The following is a 14418-nucleotide window of genomic DNA, read 5'->3' as shown; positions in this document are numbered from 1 at the left end:
AAGTTGTCTTTGCAGCGGATCTAAGGGTGCCATCTGAAGGGTGCGACAGTCACGGAGAGAGACCGACTAGCAGTAGGGGGAATGAGTGGAGGGCAGGCATGGAACTGAGTGGAAAGGCTGTTACATGTGTGAGTGGTCGGTTCTTTAGAAGTCACTTTCTGGTTGACGACTTTTGCTTTGCCACTAAGCCTTTCAGTTGCAAGAACACAGATGGTGAGGATCCTGCTCCATGATCGATTTCATTGTTCCATCGGGTGTATTTAAAAGGTTTACTTTCAGCTTATTTGGGAATTTAAGTTAAAATCAAATTACATATTGATATTCCCAAAGGCTCAGAGCAAAATACTGCCAAGAAATCAGGTGACACAGCGGAGTGTTGTAGCCTGGATCCCACACTAGAAACCGGCTACTCGGAATTTGGAAGAGTGCTTGTCAGTTAAAGGCTGGATGAAAAATGAGTGAGCCATTTCTGTGACGGGCTTAATTTTATTCTAAATATTACTCGGTAGAATATTAACTTCAAATCCTTTCCTGATTCACCACATGGAGAAGTGGTGCTCAAAGCATCATTTCCACGTAACACTTCCTTTGGAAGTGACTGTTTCACTCCTGTGTTTCCTGAAGGCTGCCCTCGGAGCTGGCTTCTCTGACAAGACTCCTGCTCACACGGTCACCATGGCTTGTATCTCTGCCAACCAAGCCATGACCACAGGTATGTTTACGTGAAAGCAGAGGGTACATGCTAATTTTCCTTGGTCGTTTATATGATCATTAAAAAGTACTTTTAACAGAACCGTATGATTAGCACAGACTCCGAATTTGTTTCTTTTTTAAAAAATAAGGTCATATTTAACATTTTTGATTTTTGACAGTAGTTCTCAACTTTTTTCTTGCTGTCTATACCTGAGGGACCCAACCATTCAGGTAGTTTCTCCGTCACTAATGTGGCTGGCCACAGCAGGGATTATCAGCTAAAGAAGTCTGTCTCTAGGAGGGTACTTCTGAATTTGAGTCATGGATAATTTATAACCTGCTAGGTTTAAAAGTTAGGTGAGGGGTGCCTGGATGGCTCAGTCAGTTAAGCGTCTGACTTCAGCTCAGGTCATGATCTCACAGTTCGTGGGTTTGAGCCCCGCATCAGGCTCTGTGCTGATAGCTCAGAGCCTGGAACCTGCTTCAGATTCTGTGTTTCCCTCTCTCTCTGACCCTCCCTTGCTCATTCTCTCTCTCTCTCTCTCTCTCTCTCTGTCAGAAATAAATAAAACATTTAAAAAAATTTTTTTTAAATAAAGTTAGGTGAGTCCCGGGGCACCTAGGTGGCTCAGTCAGTTAAGCATCCGACTTTGGCTCAGGTCATGATCTCACAGTCCATGGGTTCAGGGCCCTCATTGGGCTCTGTGCTGACAGCTCAGAGCCTGGAGCCTGCTTTGAATTCTTTGTCTTCCTCTCTCTCTCTGCCCCTCACCCCACCTCAAAAATAAATAAACTTTAAAAAAAATTTTTTTAATGTTTTTATTTATTTCTGAGAGAGACAGCATGAGCAGGGGAAGGTCAGAGAAAGAGAGAGAGACACAGAATTGGAAGCAGACTCCTGGCTCTGAGCTAGCTATCAGCACAGAGCCTGACGCGGGGCTTGAACCCATGAACTGTGAGATCATGACCTGAGCTGAAGTCAGACACTTAACCGACTGAGCCACCCAGGCGCCCTAAAAATAAACATTTTAAAAAATTAGAAAAATAATCTTTAAGTTAGTCTGATTTTTAAGTAAGTCTAATACACCCCCATGAAGGTTGTGGTCTAAGTGATAAATCACTATGTAGAGGTACAGACTCTTTCTGCTGCTTTCTCCCCACACCTGTGGCATTTTTATAATTAGTTACAAAGTTTCCTAACGAACTCTAGCAAAATTGTGGGACATTTTGCAGTGCTAGTCCTTGTTGTGAAAAGACAGGAAACCTGAAGGATGACATCATTCTGTACTCTCTTAGTAGCATCAAGGCCAGGTTGCAGCCTACCCTGTGAGTGGCAGAGAACAATTCCAGAGGCCGTGAGTGGGAGCATTCCCCACTCTATGAAGCATGTGACAACGTCCAGAGTCACAAAGCGCTTGCCAGTGGCCATAAAGAGGAGCGGGGGCTGCCTTCCATCTTCAAGAGCTAGACGTCCTCTAGCTTGTGGTAGAAATTCCCGTTGTAGGGGGAAAAAATCTTTGTGAAAACTAAAGCTGGGAGTTTATAAAATATGCAGAATGTTCTGGTTTAGAATATCATTTGTTTGAGAGTTGGTTCAGTGGATATTTCCAGAAGCTCTTGTCCATATGGACTGAATGAAACTTGTTTTTCTCTAGTGCACTGAATGATTTGTTAGTCATTCAAAAAAATGATCTTTATCCCTCTGAGAAAATGAAAAGCTTAATTACGCATGTTATACAATGCTGGTAATGGTCATACAACAAGAATTTAGAAGCTTCAGTTGTCAGTGGTCTGAGCATTTCTGCAAAAGGTGTTCACGTACCTGTAACCTGTGCCCTGTAGGTGTTGGCTTGATCGCTTCTGGGCAGTGTGATGTGGTCGTGGCAGGTGGCGTAGAGTTAATGTCTGATGTCCCTATTCGTCATTCAAGGAAAATGAGGAAGATGATGCTTGATCTCAATAAGGCCAAGACTCTGGGCCAGCGACTGTCTTTACTCTCTAAATTCAGATTGAATTTCCTGTCACCTGAGGTAAGACTTGTGAACTCTCACGTAAAGACCTGTGTTTCCAAAGCATCCCCCCGCAAAGACACAGCATTGGGCAAAATAGCATGGGGTCACGTATGCTCATTTGTAGATTCTGCTAATTACAGGGGAAGGTTAATTATTCATTCAAGATGGGGGAAAAAATCGTGCTTAGAAAATGAGAATTTGTAAGCCCTCCTTAGAGATGCCCTGCTCACAAAAAGCTTCTGTCTTGGTCTTGACTTTCCCAGATAACCCTGGGGATGGTATAGCACCTGTGACAGTATACCTGATCCTGTGTGTCCCCTTCCCCAGCTCCCTGCAGTGGCCGAGTTCTCCACCAGTGAGACCATGGGCCACTCTGCGGACCGACTGGCCGCCGCCTTCGCTGTTTCTCGGCTGGACCAGGATGAGTACGCGCTGCGCTCTCACAGCCTGGCCAAAAAGGCGCAGGATGAAGGACTCCTGTCTGACGTGGTGCCCTTCAAAGTACCAGGTAAAATGGCTTCCTCAGCTTTGTAAAGGAGTATGCTTCGTGCCGCTTGTTAGCGAGTCTTGAATCGCTTCGGAAACTCCCAAAGCCCCAAATGACTTTTCAATAAGTATGTTGGTTCTGTGTCCAGAATACTCACTTTTAAACATGGACTCAAGGTTCAGTTTATGTTGTAACAGATCAACATTTTATTTTTTTAAATGCTTGTTTGTTTATTTTGAGAGAGAGAGTGTGTGCCCAAGTTGGGGAGGGGCCCAGAGAGGGAAGAGAGAAAGAGAGAATCCCAGACTGACTCTACACCACCAGCGCAGAAGAGCCCAAGGGGCGGGGCTTGATCTCACAACAGTGAGCATGACCAGAGCCGAAACCAAGAGTCAGACACGTAATGAACTGAGCCACCCAGGTGCCCCACAACATTTTAAAGAAGAGAAGTTTTGGGGCACCTGGGTGGCTCAGTCGGTTGAGCGGCCAACTTCGGCTCAGGTCATGATCTCACGTTCCGTGGGTTCGAGTCCCGCGTCGGTCTCTGTGCTGACAGCTGAGAGCCCGGAGCCTGCTTCTGATTCTGTGTCTCCTTCGCCCTTTGCCCCTCCCCCGCTTGCTCTCTGTCTCTCTCTCTCTCAAAGACATAAAAATGAAAAAAAAAAAAGTTTTTATGAGAATCTTCCTGCTGTATTTTAGTTTCTATATAGATGCCCATTTTAAAAATTCTTCATATTTCTGAATAGAAGAGAAGCCAAATGTGAATAAATATCTTAAGAAAGTAGGGTATCCTTTTGTTAGATCATGTTGTTCATTTCCCATATGTCTTCAAAGCATAGTTCAGGGGGCCTGCCTGGCTCAGTTGAGAGAGCATGTGACTCTTGATCTCGGGGTTGTAGGTTCGAGACACATGTTGGGTGTACAGATTACTTAAAAAAAAAAAGCGTAGTTTAAAATTCGATGACATCTTGATAACTGTAAAAGACTTTCTTTTTTAGTAAATAGCTATGATTTACATTTCATTTGTTCTTACAGTTTTTAAAACCTATTTCTCTAGAGAAGATCTATAAAGCTTGTGCTTCCTTAGAGTTAAAAAGTTCATGTTTTTTAAGGGAAAGATACGGTTACCAAAGATAATGGCATTCGTCCTTCGTCTCTGGAGCAGATGGCCAAGCTAAAACCTGCGTTCATCAAGCCCTATGGGACAGTGACGGCTGCAAATTCTTCTTTCCTGGTAACTGTGTGCTCTGGGTTTATGAGTGACTTTTGTCTTGTGGCCACTCAGTAGATCTATTTGTATGTATTATCAATAAGGGGCAAAACTTTAGTTATCGGTTATAAAAATAATACTAAAATGGAATTATTTTTAAAAAATAGAATCCTAGTTTTAAGGCCTTTGGAGTCCCCTAATCTAGCCACCATTCTGGTACAAAAAGCTGTTCTCTAGTTGCTGGTGAGGATGTGGAGAAACGGGCACTTTCCTACACTGTTGGTGAGAATGTAAACTGGTGCAACCCCTCTGGAAAACAGTGTGGAGGTTCCTCAAAAAGTTAACAATAGAACTCTCCTAGGACCCAGCAATAGCGCTGCTGGGAATTTACCCAAGGGATACAGGAGTGCTGATGCATAGGGGCACATGTACCCCAATGTTCACAGCAGCACTCTCAACAAGAGCCAAAACATGGAAAGAGCCTAAGTGTCCATCAGCTGACGAATGGGTCAAGATGTGGTTTATCTATACCATGGAATACTCCATGGCAATGAGAAACAATGAAATCTGGCCACGTGTAGCAACATGGATGGAACTAGAGGGTGTTATGCTGAGTGAAATAAGTCAGGCAGAGAAGTGTTTGCACATATAGGTGGACTAGGAGGAAGTTAATGGAAGACGATGCAGGAGAAGAAGGGGAAAAATAGTTGGGGAGAGGGAGGGAGGCAAACCATGAGAGACTCTTGAATGCTGAGAACAAACTGAGGGCTGATGGGGGTGGGGGAGAGGAGAAGGGGGAGATGGGCATGGAGGAGGGCACTTGTGGGGATGAGCACTGGGTGTTACATGGAAACCAGCTTGACAATAAACTAAGGAGAAAAAAAAAAAAAGCTGTTCTCTTCAGGCATTTAACCAGGCAGGAAACTTTGATTAGCTGTGCTAGGCCCTGGGGGTAGAAAGGCCAGTGATTGTAAAGCCAGGAGAAGGTGTGCGGGTGGTTGTGAGCAAGCCTAAACAAGAAGACACATAGAGGGAAAGAGTCAGAGAGGCTCCGTAGAGGAGGTAGCATTTGAGCAGCAAATCTTGAAGGAAAGGTACAGGCCAGTTCAAGAAGTGTAATAAATGCTTTCTAAGCAAGGGGAACAGCAAAGAGGTATGAGAACAGGGGTTTCTTCGGGGGGAAGCTTGGTTGGAGCATAGGATGTGAATTTGAGGAGTTGTATGACGTGGAAAGTTGGCAGAGAGGGTGACAAGATATCTTTTAGCTCAGCCAGTTAGAAAATGATGCTCTAGGGGCGCCTGGGTGGCTTAGTCGGTTAAGCGTCCGACTTTCGCTTAGGTCATGATCTCACGGTTCGTGGGTTCGAGCCCCGCGTCGGGCTCTGTGCTGACTGCCAGCTCAGAGCCTGGAGCCTGCTTCAGTCTGTGACTCCCTCTCTCTCTGACCCTCCGCTGCTCACGCTGTTTCTCTCTCTCCTAGAAATAAATAAAAATATAAAAAAAAAAAAGAAAATGATGCTCTATAATGGTATGTTACTATAAACAATTTCTATAAGCATTTTCCTGTAAACATATAGAATCAATATATCTACTCTCATTTCTTGTGGTGGTGGTTTTATTTATCAGCATCTAGCTTCATATCCTTCCTTGTTTTCTTGGCTTCTTCTTAAGTAAACATCCCTTTTGATTCTGTTTCTGTTCAGAAGATGTGGTTTCTTTCTCCTGCCACCTTGGGGTATAGTCTTCTGGGTAGAGTCTTAGCTGGTCAGCGTTTCTTTTACAATATAGCTTCCTTACTTGCATACACTGTGTGGAGACATGGGTGTGTGTTGATGTATTTGACCTTGGTAAGTGACTGCTGAATGCCCACTCTTGGGCTCGGGGAGGGGTGCCTGGAATGGTCCCAGCAGGATGTTAGGTGTGAGCGGTGAAGAACTGGTTAGAGAATCATTCCCACAACCACAATGAATGATGGGGCCGTACAGGGTGGGCTGTACTCTTGCCGGCCCTGAACTCCCTTGGTTACTCTGGGATGTGCTAAAGGGGCAGGTGTCATCACTGAAGGTCACACATGCACATCATCAGAGGCAGCATGTCACAGACATGTGGGCTTTGGGAAGCGTGAGGACACACCACCTTCGTTGCAACTTTGCACAATGGCCCATTGAACATATTAATGTAGTGTCCATAAACCATTTATGATCTTTAGTCTCACCTCTGTTTCCAGACCTTAGCTCTGTAGTGCCTTCAGGGTTACTGAGTTAAAAATCATAGAATGTGGTAGAAATTGTTCTCGTGTTGCAAACTCTAAAGTAGTGGGTTTGGGGTTATTTTTCCTTTTTTTTGAGCTTTCTTTTAATAAAGTCATGGTATAGAGCTTATTTTCAGTGGTAGCTCTTTGTCTCTCAACTTCTTGATTTGTCAGTTGGAAAAAAGTATATGGGGTGTGTCCAGAGAGGAAAGACCATGGTTCTGATATGCTCAGCTGCCTTCCTGTTTCTTCCGGATCCCCTCGAAGCCTGTGTTTCCTTCCACAGGCAGGAAACAGCTCAGAAACAGTCCATAAAATGTAAAAATAAGTAAGTAAATGAGAGATCGTTTAATTCTTAAGATTTCTCATCTTCTGTGCCAAAAGCAAAAATCTTTTGGCTTAGGTTTATTATGAATACATACTTCTGAAGTTAGCTATTCTCTTTGTCCATTTTGATAATTATGGTACTGCTTAAAATTATGGTACTTTTGAGCAGGTTCTTCTACCCTCTTCCTTAAAAAAAATGGGGTTAGCGCGTATATATGCATTGCCTATTAATTGTGGATAAAATGAAAATAGTTTTGTTTTATAAAATCTCTCTGGACAGTGTAATTAGTTGATAGATTCAGGAACACTACATAGAAATTGGTTGTACAGAGACTTCCAGAAAGGCTGAAGAATTTAACATTATTTTTCTGCTTCACATTGCAGACTGATGGTGCATCTGCAATGCTGATCATGGCAGAGGAGAAAGCTCTGGCCATGGGCTATAAGCCAAAGGCCTATTTGAGGTAAAGTAAATGTTCAAATAAATTGCCACCTCGGTTTCTTTAATTTTTTATTGGAACTAACCCCTCTGTTTTTTACCTAGGGATTTTGTGTATGTGTCTCAGGATCCAAAAGATCAACTTTTACTTGGGTAGGTAGCAGTGTAGAAATGTCCTTGGACTATAGTTAGAAGTATTTGATTACCCACATTTATTTAAAGATTTCAAAGTACATTAAGTTCTGAGTTCATAATTGTTTTGTGTATTGGATTCTTAAAAATGATCCTTTATGTTGGTATATCATTTTATAGTTTTAAATTTTTTTCCTTTTTTTTAATAAATTTCTACATTTATATGTATATATATACATACACATATATATAATGTATTTTTTTCATTAAGGTGTCATAAGCATTTCTTCATATTGCTACAGTCTCTGTAATAGGCTTTTATAAAAGCCTCCTAGTGTTTGGACTGTCTTCCCATCCCTCACAGCTCTGTCCTTCAGACTAGCCATGCTCTTCCTTATGTTCTGCCCTTGTGTGCCCTGTATTTTTCTAGTTCTTCACATTATTTGTCTGTCCTCTTCTTTCATAGTTTATTAGCTATATCCCTGACTCTAGAATATAAACTTCATAAGGACAGAGGCTACGTCTGTTTAGTTCACTGTTGTGTCCCCAGCACTTAATATTTGTACAGAAGAACCAGTGAATGAGTGGAGGGCATTATAATACCTTATTTAAAACTCACCTTAGAGAATAAGGAGTTCTTAGATTTAAAAATTAAAGTTGTAACACATTATTTCTTCTTTTTAGACCAACATATGCTACTCCAAAAGTTCTGGAAAAGGCAGGATTAACAATGACTGATATTGACGCTTTTGAATTTCATGAAGCATTCTCAGTAAGTCACTTAGATACATATCAAAGGACTGTAATCATAAAAAATGTAGTCCGTGTTTGGGAGATCCAAGTGTGTTTTATGATAGCACTAAAACATGAGTAGAGCTTTATATTTGAAGTACTGACCTACACTATTGGAAGGGACATAAGTGTGAGGAATCCAGTGGCGCAGTTTTGAAGACACCTTTTGCAGTGGTCTCTTAGATGCCCTTCAAAAGAAGCAAATGTTTCCTTAGGAAAATGTCACTGAAAACTGATTTAAAGATTTGCTCAACTTTAATGTCAAGGGACATTAATAACAAGGTCCTTTCCCTTGTAGGGTCAGATTTTGGCTAATTTCAAAGCCATGGATTCTGATTGGTTTGCACAAAACTACATGGGTAGAAAAACTAAGGTAAGTGATTAAAAGTATCCTTGAATTTCCAAAGCACAGTAATATTTGGGCTGATGACAAAAATATGAAGGGGAAAGCTGTTCCTTTTTATGAAGATATTTCTGTTTTAATAAAATGCATTTATTTCTTAGTTGGAAAATAGTTCCTGGGAATCTTTAGAAAAAATGAAACTAAAACTCTATGTTGTCTTTTGTTCTTCCGGTTCTGGTGTTAGATGAAAATAAACAGACCGTGTCTTTCAGAGTTGACCTAGAATTTCTTTCTTTACAATAAAATAATATGCGATGTGTCTCAAGTTAGTAATTTTCTCTATCTCTGTTACCTTCTTCTTGCTAGGAGTCCGGCTTAATACTTAAGTAAACTCATCGTTATGTTTGTGTCTGTTTTTGTGGGAGCCAGGTTGGGTCACCTTCTTTGGAGAAGTTTAACAACTGGGGCGGATCGCTGTCCCTGGGACACCCATTTGGAGCTACGGGCTGCCGGCTGGTCATGGCAGCTGCCAACAGGTTACGGAAGGAGGGAGGCCAGTATGGCTTGGTGGCCGCCTGTGCCGCTGGTGGACAGGTATGTCACAGCAGCTGCAGAGGCGCTTCAGGAAAGCCGTTTTCTTGGAAACCAAACCAGCTCCTTCGAAGCACGGTTCCTTTAGTTAACTTCACAACAGCCTCAGAGCAGTGTTTCTGATGACAGACAACTAGGAAAAAAGCAACCTCTTTGGGGGGAGAGGGTGCAACTCTAATTCTTGATCGTACTTTGGAAGGAAGATGGTTTTTCAACTCGAGCTGTTTCTGTTCCTATAATAATGTTTATATATTTTTTTATTTTTAAAAGGAATACAGGCTCATTATGTTTTTATATACAGAAAGTGTATAGGAAAAAATTAGAGGCAGGGCGCCTGGGTGGCTCAGTCAGTTAAGCATCCAACTCTTAGTCTCAGCTCGGGTCATGGTATGGTTTCATGGGTTCAAGCCCCACATCAGGCTCTGTGCTGAATGCAGAGCCTGCTTGGGACTCTGTCTCTCTGCCCCTCCCCCACTTGTCTCTGTCTCAAAATAAATAAACTTAAAAAATTTTTTTTAATTAGTCACCTGTAATTCCCTCAGAAGACACTATCATTATTAACATTTTGAGATATTCTTTTTAAATAAAATTTTACTCATCTAGTCACCATGAGGCCATATCTATAAAATCTCTCCAAGAAGTAAATTATCCTTTCTAAAAACGGAATTATACCTTAATTGGAGAACTGATTTACCTCTGGATAACTTATTGCTATTTATTTGGGGGTAATTTGCTATTCTGCAGATTTCTTTCATTGGCCTTACTTGCATTGTAAACACAACTTCTTACCTGCTACAGCATTTCACTCTGGGAATAAAATCCAGAAGGAGGGCTGATAATCATCTTTTTTTTCCCCAATCCTGATGGAAGCAGATTTGGTTTTCCTCCAGATTACAGAAACCGTCTGTTGCTGATCAAGATAAATAAGCTATATAAAAGTTTAAACATCTTGCATTTAAAAGCCTTTACGGCTTGTCTTAGAAGCTTTGAAGAAACAACGGGTCAGTTATTTGTAAGTTGGAGTATTTCAGACTTCATGATGAAAAGTGCTTTTCAGTCTGTGTAACTTCGTCTAGGGAAAGCCATGGTCAGGACTGGAGCCGCCCTCCTGTCTGTCTGTGCCGGGCTTACCTGAGAGAGATAGCCAGTGCGCAGTCTTGTGCGGAGTGGGCAGTCCACGCGGGTTAGTGGCTTGTGGTTTCTAGAGTGTGCTCCCTGACCGTTCACCTAGCACATGGAGTAAAACCCAGTATTGGATGCTTTTGTGAATGAACGAAGAACACCACCCAGTACCTTTCTTCTAGAAGTTTACAGTACGGTGAAGGAGAGAGGAAATGATGTACTTAGAAAATAGATAAAACTTGGCATTGTTTCATCAAGCGCCAAATAAGTGATGCAAATGTGACTGGGCAATTAGAGGAAGAATCTGGCATTCTGGATTTAGAGTATAGGGTCCCAGCGTTGTTTCTATTAACATTTGGGGCCAGATAATCATTTGTTATGGGGGGTTGTGTTCTGTGTTGTAGGATGTTTAGCATGATCTCCACCCAGTTGATGCCAGTGGCCACGCTCCCCTTGCCCGTGTTTGAGAGCAACACACGGTATTTGAGAAGCAGGACCAGGACTGGCTGGATTCCTTGCCTTGCATTGCTTTAATGGAACTTTTTTTTTCCCTCCCTCCCTTACAGGGCCATGCGATGATAGTGGAAGCTTATCCAAAATAATAAAGAAGAGGTGACCTGGAGTTTCTGCGCAGCACTCGCACTAGGCAATGCCATTCCAATGCATTACTAACTGACGTCCTTAGTTCCTAGCTCCTCGTAGGAAAAGACAGTTTGTGGCCTTCTCTTAAATACTTTGCCTTGCTAGTGTTCTGAGCTTTCCAGTAATCATGGCTTACTACTCTTTCAGGGATTTCTTAATCACCAAAATCTCTCAGTGTTATGTTTAAACCATTGTTTTGGGTCTCTCTTCTCATTAAATATTTCAACGAGTGGTTGTGGTTTGGGAGAGAGGTTCAGGTTCACTGAGATTTGGATTCATCTTTGTAACATTTGTAAGGTGTACTCTTTCCTATCCGTGACCTAAAGATACGTGTTTTCTATAAAATACAAACCGATGTGCCTAAAGAAACTTAATTATGGAAAGTTAATTCAGAGTTTAAATATCTCTGAAAACTTACAGTAAATGTTTAGATATATAAGTACCCTGTTAATAAAGTGAGGAAGTATTAGGGGCACCTGGGTGGCTCAGTCGGTTAAGTGTCCGACTTTGGCTCAGGTCATGATCTCACGGTTCGTGGGTTCGTGCCCCACATCGGGCTCTGTGCTGACAGCTCAGAGCCTGGAACCTATTTCGGATTCTGTGTCTCCCTCTCTCTGACCTCCCCTGCTCACGCTGTCTCTCTCAGAAATAAATAAAAAACATTAAAATTTAAAAAATAAAGTGAGGAAGTATTAAAGAACTGTTTGCCTTGTTTTTTTACTAGAGGTAGAGTGGTTGCCATGGTTTGGGGGCAGATTTTGCCTTTAATTACTCATTTGTAACTTTTCACTATTTTAGTCCACTACCGTGTGGCTGCTCGGAGTATAAAGAGGGTCCTGCTTTAGAATAACACCGGTTTCCCCATTTCTCCATGGGGGCAAATTTATTTTGCTGTTTGGAGATGTTTCTGTTCGCCAGGATTTAAATCAAGTGTAAAGAAGTTTTATGCATAAAAACATTAAAAAACTTTTTAAAAAGGGGCACCTGGGTGGCTCAGTCAGTTAAGTGTCCAACTTTGGCTCAGGTCATGGTCTTGCAGTTCGTGGGTCCGAGCCCCACGTTGGGCTCTGCTGACTGCTCCCAGCCTGGAGCCTGCTTTGGATCCTATGTCTCCCTCTTGCCCTGCCCCTCACCTGCTCATGCTCCGTCTCTCTCTCAAAAATAAATAAAAACATTAAAAATTGTTTTTAATTTTGGTCAACGTAATGAAAACTCTTCGGTTTTTAGGGCTCCTGGGTGACTCTGTTGGTTAAGCGTCCCGCCCTTGGTTTCGGCTCAGGTCATGATCTCACTGGTGAAGTAAGATCTAAAGAGTCGGGTGTGGAGGCTGCTTAAGAATCTGTCTCTACTCCTCCCAAAAACCAAAAAACCACAACTCTTGACAATCACCTGCACTAAGTACTGCGTACGCTAGTGCTTTGAAGAACTCAAGTCTCAGTCGTGACCGTTTCTGTGAATGTTGCTCAGATCTCTGTAGGTTACTGGCACTCAGAGTCCTCCTCTGGTTCAGGACAAGATCGGGCAGAGGGGTGAGTGCTAACTGCTTATAAAGAGATTTGAGACTGCCAGCATCATTTTCCCATCATCTCACTGGGAAGTCCAACATAATGGGAGTTTTTAATACTGAAAACCAATACATTTGCACATATGTCACAAAAATCAAGTCTAAATAAATATAAAAGGTAAAAAACTTTCTTAAAGTTTTAAAAAAATTAAATTTTTAGAAAAAGTATTTTAAGAAAATACCACTATGGCCTTAGGTTGGGCAGAGGAAGGCTTCTTTTAAGACCTTTTAAAGTTTGGGGTTTTTTTAATGTTTCATATACCTTTTATTTTCCTTTAAGGTGTTGGAGATACAAAATTTTTAAAAAATGGTTTATTGTCAAGTTGGTTTCCATATAACACCCAGCGCTCATCCCCACAAGTGCCCTCCTCCATGCCCATCACCCCCCTTCCTCTCTCCCCCACCCCTCTCGGCCCTCATTTTTGTTCTCAGCATTCAAGAGTCTCTCATGGTTTGCCTCCCTCCCTCTCCCCCACTATTTTTCCCCTTCTCCTCCCCCATGGTCCTCCGTTAAGTTCCTCCTAATCCACCTATATGTGCAAACATATGGTATCTGTCCTTCTCTGCCTGACTTATTTCGTTGAGCATAACACCCTCAAGTTCCTAAATGTTTCATTTTGAGAGAGAAAGAGTGCAAGCGGGGGAGGGGCAGAGAGAGAGAGAGAGAGAGAGACATAGAATCTGAAGCAGGCTCCAGGATCTAAGCTGCCAGCCCAGAGCCCCAACACGGGGCTTGAACCCATAATCCTCGGGATCAAGACCTGAGCTGAAGTTAGACACTTAACTGACTGAGCCACCCAGGAGCCCCAAGACATTTAAAATTCTAATCCTAAAGAAAATGGTGGCTCAGTCAGTTAACTATCTGCCTTTGGATCACATCATCATTATCTTGTGGCTCGTAGGTTTGAGCCCCACATCATGCTCTGTGCTGATAGTGCAGAGCCTTGAGCCTGCTTTGGATTCTGGGCCCCTCTCTCTCTGCCCTCTCCCCCTACTAGTGCTCTGTCTCTCTCAAAAATAAATAAACATTACAAAAAATTTGCCTATGTTGCAGTAAGAACTTTTGTTCTTTATGTGACAGAATGGAAAGACAAGCCCACAAAAGGGACAAAGATACAGATACATCCTACAAAGGAGATCTATCTTTCTCATGATCTATGTTACTCTGATATAGATGTATCTTTCAAAGGACCCAGGTAATATAGGGAATTCCCGTACATCAGAAGGAAGAAAGATAACTTACAAAATAATGGGCAAAAGTTATTAACAGCCATTTTTTAGAACATAATGTAGAAATGGAGACTAAACTTGAAAAGATGCTCATTAGTAACAAAACATCAAATTAGTTCATAATGAGATATTCTTTTACACCCATCAGGAAACATGAGGAAGACTCAATAGTAGGTGTTGATGAGGCCGTGGCACAGTAGGAACTATTACACACTTGCTGGTGAGAACACACACTGATATGAACCACTTTGGAAAACTGTGGCATCATCTTGCACATTGGAATAGGACACACAGTCTGTGACCCAGCACATGAGTGCGGGAGACATGTGCAAGAGAGTGCATAGTAAATAACAAATGTTCATTGACCAGGTTCAAAGACAGGCACAACTAAGTCTTTTTCTAGGATGCCTACATATGAGATAAAAAATATTTTCTAAAACAGTTACGGGAAAAGAGAAATCTTTTTTTTTTTTAAAGAGAAATCTTTTGTACAGAAGAATTCCAAATAATATATGTAGACTCTGTGCTCCAGGAAGTGGAACATGCCAGTCCTCGGTTGAGCGTGGGCTGGACTTCATGTCTC

General features: G+C 42.1%; 1 protein-coding gene across 3 annotated transcripts in view; it reads left to right on the top strand.

Annotated features, from left to right (window-relative positions):
* The window catches only part of HADHB (hydroxyacyl-CoA dehydrogenase trifunctional multienzyme complex subunit beta), a 37745-nt gene extending 26472 nt beyond the window's left edge, over positions 1-11273 (top strand). For all 3 annotated transcript variants that reach the window (XM_039238269.1, XM_039238270.1, XM_039238271.1), the window contains exons 7-16: positions 625-712; positions 2536-2723; positions 3033-3213; positions 4305-4426; positions 7365-7444; positions 7525-7572; positions 8236-8323; positions 8642-8716; positions 9116-9280; positions 10966-11273. In XM_039238269.1, coding sequence (XP_039094200.1) covers positions 625-712; positions 2536-2723; positions 3033-3213; positions 4305-4426; positions 7365-7444; positions 7525-7572; positions 8236-8323; positions 8642-8716; positions 9116-9280; positions 10966-11001 — 1071 coding nt within the window. In that variant the 3' untranslated portion in view covers positions 11002-11273. The remainder of the gene's footprint in view (positions 1-624; positions 713-2535; positions 2724-3032; positions 3214-4304; positions 4427-7364; positions 7445-7524; positions 7573-8235; positions 8324-8641; positions 8717-9115; positions 9281-10965) is intronic.
* Positions 11274-14418: the final 3145 nt, after the last annotated feature.

The sequence above is a fragment of the Hyaena hyaena genome, unplaced genomic scaffold, assembly GCF_003009895.1.
Source record: "Hyaena hyaena isolate Hyena2069 unplaced genomic scaffold, ASM300989v1 scaffold_138, whole genome shotgun sequence".
NCBI classification, from domain to species: Eukaryota; Metazoa; Chordata; class Mammalia; order Carnivora; family Hyaenidae; genus Hyaena; species Hyaena hyaena.
This window is presented reverse-complemented; position numbering and strand designations above follow the sequence as displayed.